Here is a 26,048-nt window from a genome sequence, read left to right as displayed (position 1 = left end):
GAGTAAGTGGTTGAACCAGGATTTTGGCTCAGATTGTTGTCCTTCAAAGGTATGCTCTTTTTTGCTATTATATATGTGTGTTTATGTGTGTGTATATACACACACATATATGAATACACACATATATTTCACTATTAGGTCTATCTTATTTCCATAAATATTTATTTATTTTTGCATATCCAATTTTATTTGTTTTTTCCCTTCAACTTTTCATATTTCTCTTATTTGAATTTTCTTATATAAATTAGCTTGTAATGCACACAGCTCTCATTGTTTAATGTTTTAATTCTAAGTACCTTGAGACCATTTTATGAAAGTATGGAAAATAAGTTTCTACATTATTGATTTATATCTGTCAGGTTTTGATGGACATGTTTGATCAGGATGACATAGGTTTGGTTTCTCTCTGTGAAGACGAACCTCGTTCTTCAGGCGAATTAAACTACTATGACCTTGTCAGAACCGAAATTGCGGAAGAAAGGCAGTATCTACGGGAACTCAATATGATCATTAAAGTGTTTCGAGAAGCCTTTCTTTCTGACAGAAAGCTGTTTAAACCTTCTGTAAGTACCTTTTTGGATTGAAATTCTTTGTACCCCAAAAGTTAAATAGCAGCTTAAAATCATAAATTGGAACTTTTTATACTTTATGTATAAAGCACAACTATTCTATTATGTAGTATTTATAGTTTTTAAAATATGTGAATTGTTCTGCATTAAGGGCAGTGACAGTGAAAGTTAGACACAAGTGCACACAGCTGCCCTGACTAGAAAGGGGGACTACACGGGAATGAAATCTCTCTGCTATGCAGGATTTGAGGTTTCTAGTCATTTGTTTGAACATAGTGAAAAACATGTATGGTCTAGAAAAGAAAGACTTAATACTTTTTCATGTCTTTTGGTAAGTACTTTAAGGCAGTGGTTTAAAGTTTTAACAGTGGAACTTTTTAAGAAACAAGTTTATGCAGAGTGCACATAAACAAAGGCAGAGCTACTCTGTTGGAAAATGGGGTGGAAGTGGTGGGACTAGGATGGGAGCCTGGTCCTTTTGTTTTTCTTTTTTTTACCTTTGTAGCTTCTAAAGTCAACTTAAGGAATACAGCTAGACAAATACTGTCTTTTTTAAAAAGTTTTTTTTTCTTTCCTTCCTTTATCCCATGATTTATTTTTCTTTAGATGTCTATGTGTCTGCCCTTCACTTTAAATACTCAGCCTTTTTTCTACCTCCTGACTTCCTCCCCCAAATAACTATTACATGAGTGAATGTGCAGACACAGCTGGCTAAGTGTTTAAGATTAGGAAGTGATTTAGCGTCTTTGATTCTTTTCCAAAAGCATAAGTTTCAGTGATAATGTAAGGTTTTTTAGTTGCCTTCTATCCTTTTTTTTTTTTTTTTTGGTACTTATGTTTAGTTTAATGTTTAAAGCAACTCCCACTGGACATACTGATTTAAGTAATCACATTTTGTCATTTTCAAAGTACTATCTATTTTATGTGACCCTTATAACACTGCTCTGAGATAGATAAGACAAGTATTATCATCTTTACCTTACTGAGATGAGGAATTGACACAAAATGAATATGACTTGGTAAGTGAGTTACAGAGGTTGAACTTGAACTTGAGTTCTTTAATACCACAGTATAACTGGTTCTATCTAAGAATAAAAACCTAACAGATGTTGGTAGTTTATTTTATCTTCTTTGCCTTTTTTGTGTCCCATTAGTTTTCTTTCCTCAGGAATTAATTTTTGGGGGGTCTCTTCTCATTGATAGTGCTGATTCGATAGAAAATTTCTATTAGGATACTGAAGGGTCAAGAGAAAAGAATTCCTTTTTTTCTCTTTCTCTATATCTGTTGAATCTTTTTAAACTTTTAGCATTTAGATATGGATTCACTGTATTTATTGTATTTTTTTTCTAGTGTATGTTTTAGTCTCAGAAGATGTAAACTTTTGAGGTAAAGACCATCTGAGATTGGAGCATAGTACTCAGCAAACATTTGATAAAGGAATGAGTGACTTAAAACTAATCTTAATTTACTCTTTTAGGCCCTACTCCTTTGTCTTCAAAAAGCTCACATTTGTGGAGGACCTAATATATGCCAGGAGCAGTTTGTAGAAATCATCTCATTTAATCCTAAGAACCTTATGAGGGTAGATAGATATTAATATGCCAGCCATGTGAACTTGAGCAAATAACTTAACTGCTCTGAGCTGGTTTCCTCATTTGCAAAAATGAGGATGATGATAGTACCTACCTAATAAGGCTGTTATGAGATTACATGTCAAGTACTTATAATAGTGCCTGAAACATAGTAAGTGACCTAATCCAGAGTCATTTATTTAACAAGTGTGGGACCAAGATCCATGCTCGGGTCTGTCAGATTCCACAGCGTATAATGTTTCCATTTCAAAATGGAAGAGTGAATGATAGTTGGCCATAACCTGCACAATCAGTCATATAGTCTGTTTGTTTCCAGAAGACTTAACAATTCACACATGGAAGCTTGAATGAAGTCTTACTAATTCCTCCCCAAATTCAGGAGACAGGCTACAAGTTGTGAAACTGGATTGTATTTGGATTAGAAGTCAGGTATTCATTTTGAACCCGGCTTTTGTTTACTAGCTTTTTATTTTTATTTTTATTTTTTAATTTTTTTTCTAAAGGGGAAAAATATGTCTTTTTTTTAATAATAATATTTTTTTATTATATTATGTTAGTCACCATACAGTACATCCCTGGTTTTTGATGTAAAGTTTGATGATTCATTAGTTGCATATAACACCCAGTGCACTATGCAATACGTGCCCTCCTTACTACCCATCACCAGTCTATCCCATTCCCCCACCCCCCTCCCCTCTGAAGCCCTCAGTTTGTTTCTCAGAATCCATAGTCTCTCATGCTTCATTCCCCCTTCTGATGACTTTTGCTTTGTTATAGAATATATTAAATGTCTTGGAATATATTAGTATGCAATTGGATGAAAATGTACCCTTAACACTTATATTACTTATATTTAGTAATTTTTAAACAAAATTTCAACCTCACATGTCTTAACTTTTCTTTTTTTCAGGATATTGACAGGATTTTCAGTAACATTTCAGATATACATGAATTAACTGTGAAACTTTTAGGTTTGATTGAAGACACAGTTGAAATGACTGATGAAAGCAGTCCTCATCCGTTAGCGGGCAGCTGTTTTGAAGATTTGGCAGAAGTAAGTTTACAAAACTACTTTATAATTCTCATTACAGTCCTGAATAGTGTATTAAAAAATTTAGTAAGATATTCTCTGTGAAAATTAGAGGACATTGCTGGCTGCTATAAAATAATATTGAAGGTTGAACTAGTACCAAACTAAAATTACATTGTCTACATTTTTAGTGACACTTATTTTATAGTGTATTTATGGTAATATTTATAATGAAAGTTGGTTGAGTAGTAACATTTAGGATTCTTTTAATGGCACGTGCATTTAAAGTGAAAGAAAATAAATTTTATTGACCATAGTTATATAGCTTTTGTAGATTTTGGTCTTAATTTCCAAAAATTGAAAAGGAGGTTTATATTTTAATTTTTTTCCCAAGGTGGAAATCATTTTGTCTTTAAGTGATGGTTATAAAAATAATGTAGCTCATTGTAAAAATATTCAGAAAAATAGAGGGAAATATAAATAAAGTGAAAATCGCTCAATTTTGCAACACCCAGAGATAACTTATCCTTACAACATATTTAATCCTTAAAAATATTTTTCTATATATAGATACAAACCTGTTTATTTACAAAAATAGACTGTTACTATTTTCTCCTGTTCTCAATATATCATGAACATTTTCCATGTTAATAAATAGACTTCCACACGATTTTTTAATATATAAGTTGAAGTTTAGTTGACATACAATGTTATATTAGTTTCAGGTGTGTAACACAGAAATTCAACAATTCTGTACATTATACAGTGTTTACTGCCATATGTGCTCTTACCATCTGTCACCATACAACATTATTATGATATTGTTGACAATATATATTACCTATGCTGTACTTTTCATCCCTGTGATTTACTCACTAGAAGTTTGTGCCTCTAATCCCCTTTACCTGTTTCACCCATCCACCCTCACTTCTCCTTCAACACTGTTTTTGAAGTCTGAATTAGTACCATGTTATATGGAGACACCATAACATATTTTAACTTTACTATTAATAAACATGTAGGTTGCTTCCATTTTTGTTATTGCAAGAAATACATTTATATTGTCTTCATAGTCTAATAATTCTTTTAGGATGTAATCCTAGAAGTGAAATTATAAAGTGGAATTTTATTATTAAAGACGAGGAAATTTTTAGAACCTTAAAGCATTTTGCCAAATTTACTTACAGATAAGCTCTAATATATGCTGCTCTTTTTCCCACTCCTTCACTAACTCTAGGTGTTACTCTATTCATTTTTGCCGGTCTAATGAGGGAGGGAAAAGCTTTTATTTTTAAAACTAATCATGTTAGGGGCTCCTGGGTGGCACAGCGGTTAAGCGTCTGCCTTCGGCTCAGGGCGTGATCCCAGCGTTATGGGATCGAGCCCCACATCAGGGCTCTTCCCCTATGAGCCTGCTTCTTCCTCTCCCACTCCCCCTGCTTGTGTTCCCTCTCTCGCTGGCTGTCTCTATCTCTGTCGAAAATAAAATCTTTAAAAAAAAAAAAAAAACTAATCATGTTAACATCTTTGTATACTCATTGGCCATTTTTATTGCTTTTGGAAAACAGGTTGTAAAAGTGCTTTCTTTAGTTTTCATGTAAAAGATGTTCTTTTTTTTTTTTTTAAGATTTATTTATGTATTTGTCAGAGAGACTGAGAGAGAGAGGAACAGAGCACAAGGAGGGGGAGTGGCAGGCAGAGCAGGCAGAGGGAGAAGCAGGCCCCCTGCTGAGCAGGGTGTCCAGTGTGGGACTCGATTCCAGGACTGTGGGATCATGACCTGAGCCGAAGGCAGAGGCTGAACAACTGAGCCACCCAGGCGTCTCATGTAAAAGATTTTCTAATGTTATAATCCTTGCCTATATTTTTTTGAAAATATAGATCAGTTTTATTACATCCATTTTAGAGACAATGAAACTGATAGAAGTATTCAGTTACTGATACCTAAGCAAAATATTCAGCCTTGATTCTTATTAGCAAGTTTTTATGTTACAGTACCTCAGCATATTAATCTGTAGCCTGGTTGCTTGCAGTTCTCTTAAAATTATCATGGTTCAAAGACAATGTTATTGTCTAATTTTTATTTTGTTTTTTGTGGTAAAATATACATTATACATTATATAAGGTTTGCCATTTTAACCATTTTTAAGTATATAATTCAATGGCATTAATTAAATTCACAATATTATACAACCATTACTGCTATCTTTTTCCAAAACCTTTTTATCACCCCAAATAGAAACTCTGTACTCAGTAAGCAGTAACTCCCTGTTCTTCCCTCCCCCCCAACCCCTCGTAACCTCTAATCTACTTTCTGTCTATATGAATTTGCTGATTCTAGATACATGATATAAGTGGAATCATAGCAATATTCTTTTGTGTCTGCTTATTTCGCTTAACGTGTTTTCAGGTTTCATCCATCACAGCATGTATCAGAACTCTGATCCCTTTCTATGGCTGAATAATATTCCATTATATGTATATATCACATTTTATCTATCTGTTTATTTGATGATGGATACGTGGTGTTTCCATCTTTTGGCTGTTGTGAATAATGCTGCAGTGAACACTGGCATACAAGTATCTGTTTGAGTCTATTTTCAATTCTTTTGGGTATATATCCAGTAGTAGAATTGCTGGGTCATGGGGTAATTCTTTGTTAAGCTTTTTGAGGAACTGCCAAACTGTTTTCCACAGGGGCTACACCATTTTATATTCCCACTGGCAAAGAATGAGTATTTCAGTTTCTCTCATCCTCACCAATACTTGTTATTTTTTGAAAAACATACTGTATTTTTATTTTTTTATTTATTTTTTATTTTTTTAAAGATTTTATTTATTTATTCGATAGAGATAGAGACAGCCAGTGAGAGAGGGAACACAAGCAGGGGGAGTGGGAGAGGAAGAAGCAGGCTCATAGCAGAAGAGCCTGATGTGGGGCTCGATCCCATAATGCCAGGATCACGCCCTGAGCCGAAGGCAGATGCTTAACCGCTGTGCCACCCAGGCGCCCCAACATACTGTATTTTTAAAATACAAAAACGAAACGAGTCTCTTAGTTGTAACTAAACATTGGGGATATTGATTATTGTCAAGTAATAGGAATTTATTGAAATATAAACATTGTACAAAATATGGGCAACTTCTGCTTTTTTATATTACTGTATATTAGTCTTTGCCTTCTTTTTCTAATTTTGATAAGTGTAGAGTGGATAAAACAGTGCTAACATTAGGTTTCGCTTCCTTGGAGAGTATCTTAGGTGTGAACTCACTTTAACCTAGGTAAGCCTAACTGAAATTTCAAATCCAGCCTTGTTTTGCTAATAAATACTCTTCATTTACTGGGAATAAATGTGCATAAGCATTTTAATAGTTTGATAACTTCTGACCACAAATTCAGCGATCTATTTTAAGACCTTGTCATCTGTCACTCAAGACCATTACATACATTTAAAAAAATTTCCTAGTTATTGTTTGTCCCCTAAAGTAGAGAGTAAAAAGTTCTGAAACCTAGTTGAGAACTTGATTAAAAATTTACTATTAAATAATCTGCCATATTAGTAGAAAAGATGTTCTTTTAAACCTAACACATTCTCCTTTTAAAAAAAAATAGGAGCAAGCATTTGATCCTTATGAAACATTATCACAGGACATTCTTTCTCCAAAATTTAATGAACATTTTAGTAAGTTGATGGCCAGACCTGCGGTGGCTCTACACTTTCAGGTAAACTTAAATTGATTTTTTTGTTGTGTTTTTGTTTTTGTTTTAGTTTTATAAGGCAACTAAAGAAATATCTCACCATCTTTTTCTTCAAATATTTGTAAGTTCTGGAATCCTTTCATAAAGCACATAAGGAACTAATTCACCAGTCCTTCAAAATCTGTTCATTGTAAGCTTGTTTTAGATGGTCTTCTGGTTTGTGTCTCAAGTTCTTTCAGGCTGTCCTTAATGTAGAAATCTTTTATAGAATATTACACATACTGGTTGACTGCAAGAATCTGGCACATTCTAGACCCAGGATATAGATACTAATATGTAGCGCTTTTTCAGGATCTGATTCCCTACAGAAGCTGGAACAGAAATCATAAAGAGTGGAGACTGTCCTCATGTGATACCCATATTGACTTCTCTACTAGGCCTATAATCTAGAGGAGATATATTAATGGGGTCTGTGCAAGTTAATTGGTTCGGTAATGCAGTTAGATAGAATGAAAGAAAGTGGAGAGACAGAATTACATTTTTACCCTTTCAACACTTTTTACGAAGGTTACGTTGGCATTGATCCTTGACTATTTACTGCTATAGAAACATCTAGACTAGCTCTTCTCCCCTAGCATATGAATACGGTCTTTATTGTCCTAAAACAAGCAAATAAATAAATAAACAAAACTTTCTTCTCTCTGGCTATTCTCCCCTTTCTTTTTTTTCATTTTTAAACCAATTATCTTCATATTACTTTTTGCCATTCTTTATCAAACTGCTACCATCTGTATTCTGTTTAGGATATAACACTAAAAGCTGACCTTGAAAATGAACTTAATTGCCAACTCCAGTGGGTATTTTGATTTCATATTTATGCCTGTAGTATTTGTTCATCCCCTCCTTGTCCTTTTGGTGCCTATAATACTTTCTCCTAATTTTTATGTTCTTTAATTTCTTATTAGTCTCCATAATTGTAGATGTTCTCCAGTTTCAATTATCAGCCCCTGCTTTTCTGCCCCTCTGTACTCTCCTTGAGTGACTTTATCTGTACATGCTGCTTCAGCTGTCGCCTATATGTTAGTGACTTCCTATTTGTATTTTCAAGCCATAATACTCTTAGGAGCACTGTGTGTGTGTGTATTCATTCATATAACCAGCTGCCCTTTGAATCAATTCACTTGGCTATCCCACAACATTTCAGATATAACGTGTTCAAAATTGAACTTACAATCTTGTCTCTGCCTTTTTTACTGTGAATTCCTATTGTCTTCTATTCAATAACTTGTCAACATGGAATAAAAATTACACCTAATTTTCAAAATTTGCTTCAATGAAGGAATAATTTTCTTAAGCTTAATCTTATATATTTATGTAAACTGTAAACATTACTTAAATGGGACAACGTAACTATAAGATCTTTGCATAATTACTAAGAGCACTCACAATATTTCTTGTTTCATTCCTATTTTATTAGGAATTCTTACTGTGGGATTTGAATGTTTAAGACCCAATTATTTAACTGTTGGTCCAGGTATTTAGTGAAATTTAAAGACTTAAATAAAAACCTTTTTCATACCAAACTCACTTTTACTATATTAACTTTAAAAAGATCCATTCATTATAAGGTGAAGAAGGTAATGCTTCATTAAAAAAACATAAAGCAAAAAACTTCTTTAGAAGCTATAGCACACTTAAAGAATGTTAGCTTTGGAGTCAGAACTTCAGGCTTTGGGCCAATCAATGATTGTGTTATCCTGAGCAAGTCACTTCACCTCTGAGACTTAGTTTGCTCATTTGTGACGTGATGATAATATATATCTCTTACGGTTTTTGTGAAAATCAAACGGGAATACACTAAGCACATTTGGCATATATTAAAATATTCATTCACTTGTTTTATTTATAGTTCTTACACTATAAATACATATTGCATTAGCACTTTAGGATACACTTTAGTAGTATTTCAGTGCCAGTTAGCAATATAGCTGATCTTCGTAGACTTAATTTTAAAGTTTCATCTTGGTTCCAGTTACAGTATTATACATAAGATATATAAAAATATATCTGGGGTGATTCATATCACTATCTTTCATTAATCAAATGAAAGAAATTAATCTTTAGGAAAATAGGTTGATTGGGCATATCATGGTAACAAGTCCATTGAACAATTTATAATTTAATTTCAGTTAACAATTTATGAGAATTATGGGAGTGTTTGCCTGTGAGGATACTTTTAAGAAGCATCATGTGAGATTCTTTCCACATATATTGCTGTTGTCTGTATTTATCTGATGAGGAGAAATTCCAGTTTAAATAAGTCAACCTAATGACATTTAAAATCAATATAAGTAACTTTTAAAACCCTTATAAATTTTAGAAAATAATTTATTCTACAGACGATTAGTTTTCAAAACTGGGAGATACCTACCCCTAGCTACACACTAAGATTTTTCAGGCGATATACAGGCACAGACAGCTTTAAGGGAATCAGTTTCTAGCCTGGCTGCTACCTTGTTTGTGTTTTTGTGTTCTCTTTTCCAACTTCTCTTACACGTTACTCCTTGCCATATTGAATTTCCCATTATGCATCGATCCAAGGTATAAAAACCTGCAGGGTCCCAGCCAGGGGGAACAAAAAACTTTTGCTCTTGAAGGAGAGTTCATTGAGTGCAAAGCAAAGGGTTTTTAAAAGCAGGAGGTAGGGTAATTGTGTTAAAAATAAAAACTCTTAGTAGCTAAAATGTCATGTCATATCTAACTATATCTTGCCATATCTAAGAATTAAGAAGTGAGATCATTTACAACGGTGAATATTAATTTTTTTTAAAGTACCTCGTCATTAATTGGACGTTGGAATAAAGGAGAGGGAAGGCTTGTGAAGTCCTCGTACTGGGGGTAAGGTGTTAGAAGCAGTTACAGATTCTCCCAGATGCTTGCTGTGCTTCAGACTGTGACGTTAACCTGTATGTTTGACTTTAAGAATGAAGTTAGACTTTCTGCAGAAATTGTCTGATCTAGCTCTTTATTTTGAAATTGAAGATTGGCTTTGTCAGTGTAGTTATATGACAGATATTTTTCATAAAATAAATAAGCTAAATCTGAGATTTATTTAATCATCGTTTGGTGAAACATATTTAAATCACATCTACAATATACAGCATCCCAAAAAATTCATCCTTCATAACTACTTAAAACATTTCAAAAGATGATGTAAAAATATACAACAGGTTACAAGCTTTCAAAATTCTTTTAGGGTGTGGGGAAGCCAGAACTTTTGAAGAAAAGTTGTGTAGGACTACTGTGAAAGTTATTATTGCTGTATAAGAAATGAAGAAATGTATGTATCTATCTAATGACTCAAAGGAGGAAAAAAACCCTTCATTTTACAGCACTTTATTTTCCATGTACAACATGTGTTCTGTTATAGTTTTGTTTAAGTCTGTATCTTGTATTTTTAAAAGTTATTTCTGTTAGGCATTGCTGTTTTATATTCTTGAGACCAGAGATATACAGTTATGTCTTTTTGCTTTGCAGTCCATTGCTGATGGTTTTAAAGAGGCAGTTCGTTATGTCCTTCCACGCCTTATGCTGGTGCCTGTTTATCATTGTTGGCACTATTTTGAATTATTAAAGGTAAGGTGAAGCCTTCCTGAGCCAAAGTACTTGCATTTATGAGGCTTAAGAACTAGTTTTGTTTTTTGTTCTTTGTTTTTTTATTTGAGAGAGAGAAACTGAGCATGAACAAGGGGGAGGGGCAAGAGGGAGCGGGACAAGCAGACTCTTTGCTGAGCAGGGAGCCTGATGCAGGGCTCAGTCCCAGGACCCTGGGATCATGACGTGAGCCAAAGGCAAATGTTAACCAACTGAGCCTCCCAGGCACCCCAACAACTAGTTTTCGATCTGATCATATTGTTTTTAATACTTTTTATTCATAAAAATTAAGTATCTTAAATGTCTACCTCCTTTTCCATGGAGAAAAGCCTGTATTTTTTGTCTTCATATCATTTTCAAGTGGTAGATAGAGGAAAATATGTCTTTATCTGTCATTTTATAATATAGAATTTCAAAATACGAACATAGACTACTTTTTTCATAACTTTTTGGAGGCACACAGTAACAGTGATATAACTCTTAATGTAAGTAATTGATAACTTTTATATATAATGTTGATCTAAATTTCATCTTGTTTTAACTTATTAAGAAAAGCACTTTTAAAGTTGACATTTTTTTTTTACCATTCAGTATAGTATTCTTCCTCTCTTTGCTAGGACCCAAGCAACATATAACAAAAGATTATGGTAAAACTTGAGCTCTTTTTATTTATGTATTTATGTATTTATTTAATAAAGATTTTATTTACTTATTTGAGAGAGAGTAAACAAGCACAAAGAGGGGGGAGGAGCAGAGGGAGAGGGACAAGCAGACTCCAAGCTGAGCGTGGAGCGTGACGAGGGGCTCTATCCCATGACCCCGAGATTATGACCATAGCCAAAATCAAGATTTGGATGCTTAACCTACTGAGCCATCTAGGTGCCCCATAATTTGAGAATATCTTGCTCAGTAAAATTTTCTTCTGTAACTTTTTAAATTGCTTTTTAGAAGCTGAGCATCTTTCTGCCTGAGTATTTTGTACCTCTTCTTTAGGGTACCACGTTGTTGCTTTAGACAACCTGTTCTGACTTTTTCCATTTAACCTATTAATAATAATATTAAAACCAGAATAACTCTGTATCCTGTAGGCACCTAGGCAAGAAATTCATTTGTTGATTTCTAATGAATAGCTGTCTCAAGAATTCTTTTTTATGAAGTCTTGTTACCCGTAATGTGTGATGCTGAACCGCAGTAGCTTTTGAGCACAAATAGATGAACAACTTGATTCTGAATATCTCTATGGAAACTAATGGATCCCTAAAGAACTCATAAAAATGATTGCAGGCTTCATATGAATAATACATTGGCTGCCCCAGATGTATGTTTGGATTTCTAAAATTTTTTGGATAATGTTCATGTCTAATTGGAAGTCCTGTCATCAGTCTTAAAACTTCCTTCAGGGGCGCCTGGGTGGCACAGCGGTTGAGCGTCTGCCTTCGGCTCAGGGTGTGATCCTGGTGTTATGGGATCGAGCCCCACATCAGGCTCCTCCGCTATGAGCCTGCTTCTTCCTCTCCCACTCCCCCTGCTTGTGTTCCCTCTCTCGCTGGCTGTCTCTATCTCTGTCAAATAAATAAATAAAATCTTTTTAAAAATAAATAAATAAATAAAATAAAAAAAATAAAACTTCCTTCAAATATTTGCCAACATTTAAAATTTTTGGTTTGACCTTATAATTGAAGCTTATTTTTTTCCTCTGTCTGGATGATTGGTTTTTTGAATCTCCAAGGTTGATCTTACAGTCGCTATGTCTGCATCTGAGATCAGGACATTAACCGTGATGACCTGACTCATCCTGAGGCCTTAGCTGCTTTGCCACCAGTTAATCCCTGGATTCCATGTCCTCTTAGCCATGGAAATTGGGTCTTGTAGAGTTGGTCAGCTAATTAAAATAGAGAATCAGAGTGCCTGGGTGGCTCAGTCAGTAAATCAAGCAGCCACTCTTGATTTCAGCACAGGTCATGATCTTAGGGTCATGGGATCCAGCCCCATGTCGGGCTCTGCACTCAGAGGGGAGTCGCTTGAGAATTCTCGCCCCCATCTCTCCTTCTGCCCCTCCCCCACCTCACATGTGCTCACATCCTCCCTCCCTAAAATACATAAGTCCTAAAAAATAAAGAATCATTAAAAATATTATATACATTTTATTTATATAACCACAAAACCCCTATAGATTGACATTTATATGTATTTATGTGCTAATATGTTGACTTAGGGTAAAATCTTTCCTTTGAACATGCACCTTTCTTGCTTACATCACAAAAATTATCTTCTGTGATTTCTGTTTTCCATTTCTTTTTAGATGGCACATGAATTTGAAGATGTTTGTATAACAATCTGAGTGCAGAAACCTAGGTTCTTAAAATTTTTCCAAATCTTTTATATTATCTGCCTTATACCTTTTTAATGGAGCTTGCCGTTAAAGTTACTTGATTGAGTTTTCATATAAATAGCTTCCTTTTTTTTAAAAAAGATTTTATTTATTTTAAAGAGAGCAGCAACAGGTTGAGGCAGAAGGAGTGGGGAGAGAGAATCTCAAGCAGACTCCACACTGAGGGCGGAGTCCAAAACAGGGCTCAAGCTCATGACCCTGAGATCATGACCTGAGCGGAATTCCAGCCGGTTGCTTAGCCGACTGAGCCACCCAGGTGCCCCTCTAAATATCTTCTTTTATACTCCGATTTCTTTGACTTATATAATTGAGTAATTACGTAATTACAATATAAGCACGACTTGCATAAGCATATTTGGAAACACATATTACTGGTTCTTTGTAAGCATACAGCTCAATTAGTGGGATCAGAAGGACCTAAATATTCTAGAATGTGGTCGTTATTAGCATTTATTGTTCTTGGGAGTCAGTCTTTATCTTATACAGTGAGAATAACCCATAGTAAGAAATGCATTTAATGTCTTGACTGTGTGTGTATGTATATATACGCACACACACATACATGAAAGAAAAACTTTTATGAAATGCTGCTTATCATTTCATGCAGTGTCTGTTGTTTCTATTCTGTTCCATTTCTTTTAAAAAGTGATTGTGACCCACTAATGGATTATGATATGCAGTTTGAAAAACACTTAAATAAGGACTAATTCTAGATATAAGCTAAAAGGATTATCACATGGGAGGATGAGAAACTACTTTCTACTCTTAAATTTGTTCTGACTGTGATACTGTTGGTTTTTTAAAACATTAATTTATTTGTAATTGTAAAATACACATAACATGAAACTTCACATCTTAGCCATTTTAAGTACGCTGTTCAGTAGTGTTAAGTATATTGTTAAGCAGCCAGTGTGACTGGACATTCGGGTTACTTCTACTTTCTGGCTATTGTAAATAATGCTGCTATGGGTATACAAATATCTCCTCAACAGCCAGCTTTCAGTTCTTTTGGATATATACCCAGAAATGTAATTGCTGAATCAGATGGTAATTATATTTTCAATTTTTTGAGGAAACACTGTACTTTATTCCATAGCACTATACCATTTGACATCTCCACCAGCAGTGCACAAGCATTCCCATTTCTCTACATCCTCATCAATACTTGATATTTTCTGTATTTTTGGTTTTTGATAGTAGCCCTCCTGCTGGATGTGAGGTGGTATTCCATTGTGGTTTTGATTTGCATTTCTCTAATGCTTGTTAATCATGTGTGTAAGTTCCTGGGAAAAATATCTACTTAAGTCCTTTGCTATTTGAGGAGGTTGTGTTTTTGTTGTTGTGTTAGAGGAGTTCTTTATATCTTCTGGATATTAATACTTTATTATATGTATCAGTTACAAATAATTTCTTCCATTTCTGTAGATTGCCTTTTGTGATATTCCTTGACTCAAGTACTCATCCAAAAGAAATTTCATTTCATGTTAAGCTTACTTTGGATGAGAACCATAAGAAAGAAGGCTGGACCAGTGTAACTTAAGGCTGTCACATTCCTTAGGGAATAGAAAGCACAATTCTGGAACAGTTTTAAGCCTGTTTCAGTCTGAAGTATTTGCTTCAGTCCCATACCAAGGAAGATTTATTTGTGTACAAAGCATTTAAATATTATTCAAGTTTTACTTCCCAGAACCAGAATTTATGATAACCAAGATACAAAAATAACTACATAATGAGAAATTATAGCATATTACATATAGTTTACTTGAAATTATCTTATAGTACATTGTTGGATTGTTGTTATTCATAGCAATACTTTCAAGTTCATCTTATGCGTAATTTATTTCTTTTTTGTTTTTTTCAGATTTAATCCTTTTTTTAAAAGATTTATTTATTTATTTTAGAAAGAGAACCAGAGAGCACAGAGTGGTAGGCGCAGAGAGAGAAAGAAACTCAAGCAGACTCTGTGCTGAGTGCACAGAGACCCACTAGGGGCTCGATCTCACTACTGTGAGAGTCAGGTGCTCAACCTACTGTGCCGCCCGGGCGCCCCTCAAATTTAATCCTTCTGAGGTGATCACAAAGTACTTTCATTTTCTGTTTTTTTCCTCAGATAAATTATAGATTTTTTCCTTAGGTATATTTAATCCTTATGTAAGAGGAACAAGGGAAAAACAATTCACTTCCTGATTTATAAGTGACTGTGTAATATACTTATTATATTCCAACATATTCTATATGTATCCTTTTGTTGTTAAGAACATATCTGGTCTCCACTCAGAATTGACATATTCAGGGGCAAGTAACATTATTTTTTTCTTTTCTTTTTCTTTCTTTTTATTTTTTTTTTAGATTTATTTATTTATTTGAGAGTGTGTGGTGGGAGGGTCAGAGGGAAAGAATCCCAAGCAGACTCCCCACTGAGCGTGAGCCAGACACTGGATCCCAGGACCCTGAGATCGTGACCTTAGCTGACACCAAGAGACTGTAGCTTAACCAGCCAAGCCATCCAGGTGCCCCTCAAGTAATATTCTTTAATTCTTTGGTCATTCCTTGGAAATTTAGTCACGGAAGGAATAAAAATTCTCCTATCAAGAGAACCTAATCCTTCTTAACTTAAAGCTTAACAGAAAGACCTATTAGTAATAATTCTGATGAGGTTCATTGGGAAAGATAAGCCAATATTTCAATATGAGATGATTGAGTTTTTTTAGGTAATACTTTCACCTTTTACTTTGAAACACAGAGACAAGTTACAAAATAGTATAGTGTGCTGCCTTCACCTGGATTCACTAATTATTTAAGATTATGCAACATTTGCTTTGTCACTATCTTTGTGTTCCTGTGTATGAGTATAACATAAAAGCTTGAGTTGGTTAAGCTCAGGTTGTGATCTCATGGGTCATGGGATTGAGCCTGAGTTGGGTTCCATGCTCAGCGGGGAGTCTGCTTGGGATTCTCTCTCTCCCTCTCCCGCTGCCCCTCCCCCTGCTCTCTCTAAATCTTAAAGAAAAAAAAAAGCTTGAGATAATCTATTGAAATGAATGTTCTGACTATTGAAAAAGAGTACAAGAAATATTTTGCTACATAATAAATACTCTTTCAGTGCTGACACATCATTCAAGGATGTCCTAAGGAATAATAATGCATTTTTTTAAAAACACATAAAGAAAAGTGATCAGTTTTAATGAGCTGAATTTCCCAACAAATTACTAAAACACGATTTTTATGAAAATGTAGAGAGGACTTTATTACAACAAAAGAATTGATCACATGTATTATTTCACATCAAGACTACACTCCCAGTATGACGAATTAGAGACAAAGTTATAATTTACTATAATTTACCTTTAGGCACACAGACATCCACAGCAGATACAGCATTTTATAGGAATTCAAGAGAAGCATATTAAGTATTTCGAGAAGTCTCATAGAGTTAAGAAAAAACTTACACGAAGTGTAAAATCTTGGGCAGGATATACTTATAGACACCTAAGGAGAATATTGGTTATCAGGTAAGCAAGGAATATATTCTTCAGTCAAGTTCGTAAGATACTGGACCTAATGAAATATCTCTTCCACTTTATTGCTTAGTTTAGGTGTTATTGAAAGGGCATTTATTCTCTTTCACCTCTTTTCTAAAGCACACCAAGTTCATTTTATTTCTTAAAATGTTTAATTATCCAGTTTGTTTTAACATTGAAGGGGTCCCCTTCAACTCCTGGTAACCAGATTTAGGCATAGACCAGTATTTTGTGTAGTAGTGTCTGGTGTCATTGTAGGGGCACAGTGTAGTGTGTGGCAAAAAAACATGGACCATGGAGTCAGAATTTCTGGGTTTGAATACAGGCTCCACTGTTCATCTTGGGTGAATTACCTAACCTCTGTGTGCTTTGGTTTCTTCATCTGTAATGTGTATAATAATGGTACCTATCTTACAGAGTTGTAACTAAGATTAAATAAGGTAATGCATAAAAGAATACAGAGTAAAAACTCAATAAATGTTTATTGTTAATTGTCTAAACACTTAACAAAATTACAAATATTTATACAACAGTCGTTCATTCTGATTACCTTTGGGTACCTACCATGCAGGTACTGTACTGAAAAGGAATAAAACCTATGCCAGACTTTAAGGAGTTCATGGCTTGGTGAAGAAGATGAATATTAAATAATTGCAACAAGTAGACATAGTGTCTGAGAAGTAGTACTAATGAAATCACTGAGGCAGGAGTGACTAACCCTATGTAGGGAAGTAAGAAAACAATTAATATGGCTGTTGGGTATATAGGTTTTATCCTGTTGTGGTGTGTCTATATGTATATCTTATTTACTTTTGGGAGCAATGAAAGACAAATGCTGAGGAACTACTGCAGATTGAAGAGACAATAAATCACAGTGCATGTAAGTCAGGTCATTATGTTGTGCACTGTAAACTTACGTAGTGCTGTATGTCAGTTATATCTTAATAAACATGACTATATCCTGTATTGGCAGGAAAATTACTCTAAAGGACATTATTGGGACATTTGACAAAATTGGATATGCACAAAATTAGGTAATAGAACTCCATCAGTGTTAAATCTCTTGAAGTTGATCACTATACCATAAAAGAGTATCTTTGCTCTAAGATGCACTGCTAACATATTAAAGGAGTAAAGGGGAATGATACTATTTGAGAGTAATTTGTGTGTCACTTGAGTTTTCCTCATATTCCAAAAATAATCTCAAAACTATTTAGCAGTGGTTCTCTCCTTCCTCAGCAAGGAACTGGAAGGGGGGGGATATAGCATTGAAAACTACTCTCAAATAGGGGAGAAAATGGTGCACGTGTGTAGCAAAATGTTTAGAGCTGGTGACTTGTAGTATGCAAGAATTATTTGTATTTACGTAACTTTTATATAAATTTGCTATTATTTCAAAAGAAAAAAAAATTTAAGGGAAAAAGGGAAGAATTTCCTAGAGAGGAGGCGTTTGAACTGTCATAGAGGCTAATTCACCAGGTGGATAAGGAGGGACAGAAGCAGGTATGTACAAAGCCATAGGGATGTGAAAGAGCATGGCTTATTTGCAAGCAGTTCAGCATGGTAATTTCTGAGCCTGACTGGCTCAGTCAGAACATGCAATTCTTGATCTCGGGGTGGTGAGATTGAGCTCCATGTTGGGTGTACAGATTACTATAAAATAAATAAACTTAAAAAAAAAAAAGTAATGGACCTAGAACTCAAACAGCATTTATTTATTCAGTTCCTTGCTGAGGAAAGGGGATCATTGCTGAATGGTGTTCAGACTGTCTTGGAATATCAGAAAAATTTATCACAAAATTTCTAGTAAAGTAGTAGTCTAAAATCATAAAATTTAAAGTTTTAACAATTTTCAGAAGGAAAAGAATTTTCGGAAAAAAGTGATTCTAAGTTTTCCCTATTCTTGGATAAATGTATTTTTGTATCTGTATAACCTATTATATAATATCTATATAATTCTCCGCTTTGACTTCTGTCACATTGAAACATTGGAGCATCATCCAATCTAAATTATCATAAGGTAAATTTTCTTACACTTTGAGAGTGAGATACAAGAGAAATTTTTGGATAAATCCAGTAGAGCCAGAGTTGTTAGAATTAATAATATAATTTATAAGCTTTATTTCTAAGGGTTAATGAGATAGAATATTAACTTTCATGGGTTCTTGATATTTACTACAATGGTTGAATTTTATGTTATAAAAATATCAGTTGAATCTCACAGATGCTGTTTGCAGAAAAGTCTATGATAGATTGGGGTGCTAAAGTTAACATACTTGATTTAATGTGTAACAAAGATATACAAGGTTTTAGGCATTTCTGAAACTTAAGAACTTAATCACTAGAGAATATGAAATAATTCGTGTTTTTATCTCACTTATAGTTATTAACAAAAGCAACTTGTAAGCTTCATGTTTTGTGTATTTTAAACTATTTTTATGTATCTGGAAATTGTCCAGATGGTTTTTGCAGTTGCTTTTTTTCCTGATTGCTATGGCAGTAGTGCTTTATATCTGTATTATATTGACATATGTAGAAAGAGAGTTGGTTTTGAGAAATCAGGTATACATAATTAAATAAAATGAAAACTGATTTTATTAAGTATATTTAAAATTCATTTAGAGTTTATAATAGTTGTTGCTGTTTTGTCTAACTACAAGAAAGGGAAAGAATTGAGCAATGCAGGTTTAATTTTTGTGTGTTTTCCTTAGCAATTGAAAGCATGTAGTGAAGAGCAGGAAGACAGAGAATGTTTGAACCAAGCTATTACCGCTCTTATGAATCTCCAAGGTAGTATGGACCGGATTTACAAGCAGTATTCACCTAGACGCCGACCTGGGTAATTCCAAACTGTTGAAAATATGAGTGCTTCTGCATATTTCATTTATATCTGATGCCTCATTTTCTAAAGAAGTGTTATTTGTAGTGATACTTGCATTCTTAAAAGTTATACTTTTGTTTTACATTTTTCTTTTGGTCTTTAGTTTTGGAAAGTTGGCATTGTCATATTAAGATAGATTTAATAAAATGTTAAAGATAAATCTAATAATTATATGTTTAAGAAATTTAGGATTCTTTGTAATTTTAGTTCGTATGGCATTTGGAATGAAATAGAGTTTCTCTAGTATTTCTCTTTCACAATAATGAAATTGAGGCATGTATGCTGTGTGCAAAATCTAGTGTTTGGTTATTAAATACTTTTATCACTTGATTTGAGGTAGTTTACAGTTAAAGAAATATGGGTTGCTTAGCCATTGAAAAAAGCTAAATTTATCTTGATTTTTTTTTTCTTTTAGGGATCCTGTTTGCCCTTTTTATAATCGTCAGTTAAGAAGCAAGCATCTGGCTATTAAAAAAATGAATGAAATTCAGAAAAACATAGATGGATGGGAAGGGAAAGATATTGGACAGTGTTGTAATGAATTCATTATGGAAGGCCCATTGACACGAATTGGTGCTAAACATGAACGACATATTTTTCTCTTCGATGGCTTAATGATTAGCTGTAAACCCAATCATAGTCAGTCACGCCTTCCAGGTTATAGTAGTGCAGAATACAGATTAAAAGAGAAATTTGTCATGAGGAAAATACAAATATGTGATAAAGAAGATACTTGTGAGTGCAAACATGCTTTTGAGTTGGTATCCAAAGATGAAAACAGCATAGTATTTGCTGCTAAGTCTGCCGAAGAGAAAAACAATTGGATGGCCGCACTTATTTCTCTTCACTATCGTAGTACACTAGATCGAATGCTAGATTCAGTGTTATTGAAAGAAGAAAATGAGCAACCATTGAGATTACCAAGTCCTGAAGTGTATCGTTTTGTGGTAAAAGACTCTGAGGAAAACATTGTTTTTGAAGACAACCTGCAAAGTAGAAGTGGAATCCCCATTATTAAAGGAGGAACTGTAGTGAAATTAATTGAAAGGTTAACATATCATATGTATGCAGGTATGTGAAACTCATTACAAGTTTTTACCTACCTAGGGCTGAGAATCTAAAGATTTTCAGGGATGTTCAAAAATGCCTGAGGCATGGAAAAAATGGATTGCCTCTGAAATATAAAAAGAATTCGACAAAATCAAAAGGAATAAATAACTAATTAAATATCCCTAAGATATAATATTGTTGACTTCATTAATTATTAAATATTCATAAAAATTTTATGAATCTTGAATCGGAAAACAATCCTCATTTGTCAAGAAATATCGTGATTGACAGGAAGACCATGGCAGGAGAAACCAGAAAAAAGAAAAAGGAAGGAAGGCCTCCAAAATATGCTACTTTGAATTAATGAAACTGAATAAATTAAACATACAACCTGTTTTATACTCTATCTTTTCAGATCCCAATTTTGTTCGTACTTTTCTTACTACATACCGTTCATTTTGTAAACCACAGGAATTGCTAAGCTTACTGATTGAACGGTAAGAAAAATATTTATTTTACTTACATTAACATTTCATACAAAGTTAACTATTTTGTTCCTTGCAAAGTGGTGAGTACCTCATATGTACTCAACCTGGTTTTGAACATAATTTATTTGGCATTAAATTAATATATTACTATTCTCTTCAAACAATGTGCTCATTAAAATCTCTGTTTATAACGGAGGTCTCTTCAGATCTTAGCAATATTTATAGTGTTAATCAGAAAGACCCAATTTTGAGTATTTTAATGATTTTTTTTTTTGTGCAATAGGACAGTACTTCCTTAAAAGAGACTTTTTAACTGTCACTTTTAATTAATTAATTATTTTTAAACATTTTATTTACTTATTTGAGAGAGAGAGCACAAGCAGGGGGAGAGGGAGAAGCAGGCTCCCCACTGAGCAGGGAGCCTGACATGGGGCTCCATCCCAGGACCCCGGGATCATGACCTGAGCTGAAGGCAGACACTTAACCAACTGAGCCACCAGGCACCCAGTATGTAACACTTTAAAGGGAAGTTTATCAGTAATTGCACTTCTCACAGAAATGATAGGAAAGAAGGTTGCTTAATTAAAATAATTTTTCTGTTGTATTTGAAATCCTTTTCATTTGTGTATGAACAACAAAAAATTTCTCTCACTTTGCTTCTTTTCTTCTTAGATTTGAAATTCCAGAGCCAGAACCTACTGAAGCAGATAAATTGGCCGTAGAGAAAGGCGAACAGCCGATCAGCGCAGACCTTAAAAGGTTTCGCAAGGAATATGTGCAACCAGTACAGCTTAGGTTTGGCCTGAATGTTGTGTTTTTGTGTTCCATTCTATTTTCATTGTATAGTTAGCACTTATAAGTTCTTATCTCTTAATCCAGACGGAGGTATTGTTAGACTTCGTAGTAGTTAAACTTCCAAAGTTCTATGTGAAGTTACTCTTAAATACCCTGAAGAAATTTAATTATTAAAATGTGTTGTTTGCGTCAGATACCTCTGGCATGTGATATATTGTGCGTACAGACCAGGATACCTATTCAGTAAAAATTGTAAAATTTCACGAGAATGTGCCTACCAGTTAACGTTGCCCCTCCCTCCCCCTTTGTGATCATTTAGTAATCCTGGGCTTTTTCATAGTTTATAATATTAATGGAATTTTTAGCTCTTTCCCTACTATTCTCTCACAAAATATATAGACATTTATTCATTCATCTAAACAGTCAGTAATTTCTAACAGTGTGTTTGATAATAGCAGCGGCTAGTTGTTAGGTACGGACTGTATACCTACGTGTTGTATCATCTTTATTTCACCCTGACAGCAGCTACCACTTCATACATGAGGCAATGGAGACCTAGCAAGATGACGTAATCTGACATAGTCATACAGAGTGAGCAGCAGCACAGGATTCAAACCCATATCCAGACTGTCTGACTTCCTGAGTCAGTGGTTTTTTTCCCTCAACCGCTGAGCATTGAAAATTGGAAGCTCCTTTGATGAGTCGTCTTTACAGTCCCTAATTGTACATGATCTAAAAATTTTTTTCTTCGTAAATATGAAGGTGCCTTGATTACTGTTAACTAATAAATTGCAGCTTTGGAACTGGGCATGTTATTTATTTTCCAGGATAATTGCCACAAATAAATGCAGTTTTAGTGGGATGATAGATAGATTCCAGCTATATGTCTCTCAGCCAAACTTTTAACATGTCATTCTTTGTATAAGAAGATGGTATTTAAAAAAATTTTTTAATTAAAAAAATATTTATTCAGCAATAAAGGAGTAATTTTTTGTACTAGCTACAGTGCATTTGTACTCCCCCACACTCAGATTAAACTTTTTTTTTTAAGATTTATTTATTTGAGAGAGACAGAGAGTGCACACACATGTGGGGAAGATGGAGAGGGAGAGGGAGAAAAGCAGCCTTTGCACTGAGTGTGGAGCCCAACACGGGCTCGATCCCATGACCCTGAGATCATGACCTGAGCTGATATCAAAAGTCCAACGCTTAACTGACAGAGCCACCCAGGCGCCCCAGAAGTATAATTTTAACAAAAAATTGGTCTGAAGACCTGTTTCACATCATTGAAGCGCTTAGGTTTTACTTAAATACAAATTAGAGATTCTGAGTGTTCTATTGGCCCTTGTATATAAAGTTGTTACCATGGTATTAGAGAAGTGAGAGAAGTATAACTGAATGCTTAGGTTTCACTAAAATGTGTTTCTTTACATTTTTCCAGGATCTTAAATGTGTTTCGGCACTGGGTTGAACACCATTTTTATGACTTTGAAAGGGATTTGGAGTTGCTTGAAAGACTAGAATCCTTCATTTCAAGTGTAAGAGGTATATTATTTAAAGGTTGATTGAATCTTATGTTGCATATGAGTTTATTTTTAAAGTTGCGTGACTTTTAAGAAGCTAAACTGTTTTTTATTCTTGAATAGCTAAAATAACATTTGGTATGGTTTATAGACTAAGGAGCTCACATATGTTAGAACCACGTGAAGTCTTAGAACCTTGCCTCTTCAAGTTTGTTAGGAGAATCTTTTTTAAAAAGAAGTCATAAGTCTTCTTCAATAAACTTAATACATTTAAAATTTTATCTCAAGGTTGCCATTCTTTCAACTAATTAAATACATGTGCAATAGTATCTGTTTTCTTATTCTCCTTAATCTTATTCTTTAGTTTTGAATGATTAACAGCTTTTAAATATAATATTTACTTCAGGGCGCCTGGGTGACTCTTTCAGTTAAGAATCCGACTCTTGATTTTGGCTCAGGTCATGATCTCAGGGTCGTGAGATCTGGCCGGCATCAGACCGGGGCTCAGCTCAGCATCTGTGCTTGAGATTCTGTCTCTCCCTTTCCCTCTGCCCCTCCCCTCACTCGTGCTCCCTCTCTCTCTGTCTCTCTAAAATAAATAAATAAAATCTTTAAAAATAGTATTTACTTCTGCAAAAGTTTTTGGTATATTTTTAGCACCTGAAAGATGGGAGTTTCCTACCTAGAATTTTAGCGTACAGCCCATGAAATGAAATTCTAGGCCATGAACATTTAAACAATTGTATATTATTCAATCAAGAGCATTTATCTGACAGTATAAGACATTAATTAAGAATACTTTAAGCCTAGCTTATCTCATGTCCAACTTGTCTTACTTAAGGGGAATTTTACTTAAAATAGAGAATGTGATTCATTTGCTTCAACTTTGAGATGTTTAAGATACATTTTTATCATGTTTGCCTTGAAATTGTTTATGGTACCAAATTAGTTTTTTACATTATATTCTTGATGAAGATGCTAGACTATATATGATCTAAGAAACTTCTTAAATACACATATGTATTAGGATAAAGGAAGTAAATGGTAACGTTAATGTCTAAAGGTCTTTCTTAAATAGTTATACCGCAGCATAACCAAATAGTTGATGAAGAAAGTTTCTTTTTTTTTTTTTTTAGACTTATTTATTTTAGAGAGAGAGCAAGTGAGCAAGGGCAGGGGGTAGGGGCAGAGAGAGAGAGAGAGAGAGAATCCTGAATCAGACTCCCCACTTAGCACAGAGCCCTATGTGAGGCTCAAGCCCAGGACCCTGAGATCATGACCTGTGCGGAAATCGAGAGTTGACTGCTTAACTGACTGAGCCACCCACGCACCCTGAGGGAAAGTTTCTTTTTATAAATGTATTTTAACTAATAAATGAAGAAGGAATGGTAGAATATTACTATTTTTTAACTCCTTAATAATATTACAAAGAAGTAACTGGACATTATATGCCTGCTCTTGGAAATATTCTTGCAGGTATTCATGTAAAAAAATTGATCCTGAATCAGATCACGTCTGTATGTGTCTGATTTACAGAAAAAACAGGGGACAGAGAAACAACGCAAGTGGCACCCCAGGGACAAAATTGGAAAAATTCAGATTTGGGAAATACCACAAGGCAAATGATTCCGTTTTAACAAGTAAATTGCAAGCAAAAATAAGAGAGAAAAGGAGAGCCTGTAGGTTAAAGGAGACTTGAGACATTGACTGAGTGCAATTTGTAGAGCTTGCTCAGACCCTGTCTCAAACAGACCAACTCTTAGAAAACATTTGTGAGAGAATCAGGGAAATCCGAGTACTAATTAGATATTTAATGATTTTAAGAAGTTATTATCATTTTTATATATGATAATGGTACTGTCATTTTAAAAAGTCTTCAATTTTTAGTTACATACTTAAATACGAATGAAATAATATGACGTTTGTTTCAAGTTTATTTATTTAAGTATTCTGTACACCCAGCGTGGGGCTGAAACTCACAACTCCAAGATCAAGAGTCGCATGCTCTTCTGACTGAGCCAGCCAACCACCCCTCTTATATTTCCTTCAAAATAACATAGGGGGTGAAAGGAGGGCATGAGTGGGGTTAGGTGAAACAAAAATTGGCCATAAGTTGGTATTTGTTGAAGCTGGGTAAAGATTAAAGATTATATGAAGATTTGCAGTTATGTCTGTCAAGTAAAAGGTATTTTTGTTTGTGTTCTTTTCTAGGGAAAGCTATGAAGAAGTGGGTAGAGTCAATTGCTAAGATCATCAAGAGAAAGAAACAAGCTCAGGCAAATGGAATAAGCCATAATATTACCTTTGAAAGTCCACCTCCACCAACTGAATGGCATATCAGCAGACCAGGGCAGTTTGAAACATTTGACCTCATGACCCTTCATCCAATAGAAATTGCACGTCAGCTGACACTTTTGGAATCTGATCTCTACAGGTAGATAATGAATGTTTATTTGCTGCTCTGTTTTCAAGAATCTTAAACATAGCTCTGTTTTCAGAACATTTTGCAAATTATTCATGAATGCTTCAGAGTGCCTCATTTATTCTTGTGGGCTTGGAGGAAAAGCTCATAGCACAGTTTTTAACTACAATCTGTTCTACAGGTAAAAGTCTTATACTGCTATTTAGGCCTAAAGTAGGTACTGGCAGTCCTTCACCAGATGAGTGGTAGACACTAACGCCACTTTTGAGGCACTCACCCAGCTCTTCCTCTTAATACTTTCTCAGATTGTTTTAGTTTGAGTTGGATGGTAGGCTCTTGAAGGCAGCTGAGTAAATAGAATATTGAATGAGACAAGCTTTCTTCTTCTTTTTTTTTCCCCCCAGATTCTATGTAATCAAAAATATAATTT

General features: G+C 34.3%; 1 protein-coding gene across 10 annotated transcripts in view; it reads left to right on the top strand.

The window, feature by feature from the left end:
• SOS2 (SOS Ras/Rho guanine nucleotide exchange factor 2) overlaps positions 1–26,048 on the top strand; it is a 127,479-nt gene that overhangs the window by 76,298 nt on the left and 25,133 nt on the right. For all 10 annotated transcript variants that reach the window (XM_034648589.1, XM_034648585.1, XM_034648586.1 and 7 more), the window contains 10 exons: positions 360–563; positions 3,073–3,216; positions 6,806–6,916; positions 10,430–10,528; positions 19,171–19,298; positions 19,756–20,411; positions 20,806–20,887; positions 21,551–21,673; positions 23,115–23,218; positions 25,408–25,630. In XM_034648589.1, the coding sequence (XP_034504480.1) occupies positions 360–563; positions 3,073–3,216; positions 6,806–6,916; positions 10,430–10,528; positions 19,171–19,298; positions 19,756–20,411; positions 20,806–20,887; positions 21,551–21,673; positions 23,115–23,218; positions 25,408–25,630 (1,874 nt within the window). The remainder of the gene's footprint in view (positions 1–359; positions 564–3,072; positions 3,217–6,805; positions 6,917–10,429; positions 10,529–19,170; positions 19,299–19,755; positions 20,412–20,805; positions 20,888–21,550; positions 21,674–23,114; positions 23,219–25,407; positions 25,631–26,048) is intronic.

This window comes from Ailuropoda melanoleuca, chromosome 20 (assembly GCF_002007445.2).
Source record: "Ailuropoda melanoleuca isolate Jingjing chromosome 20, ASM200744v2, whole genome shotgun sequence".
In the NCBI taxonomy this organism is placed as follows: Eukaryota; Metazoa; Chordata; class Mammalia; order Carnivora; family Ursidae; genus Ailuropoda; species Ailuropoda melanoleuca.
The sequence above is the reverse complement of the archived record's forward strand: the minus strand, read 5'-3'. Positions and strand labels throughout refer to the sequence as shown.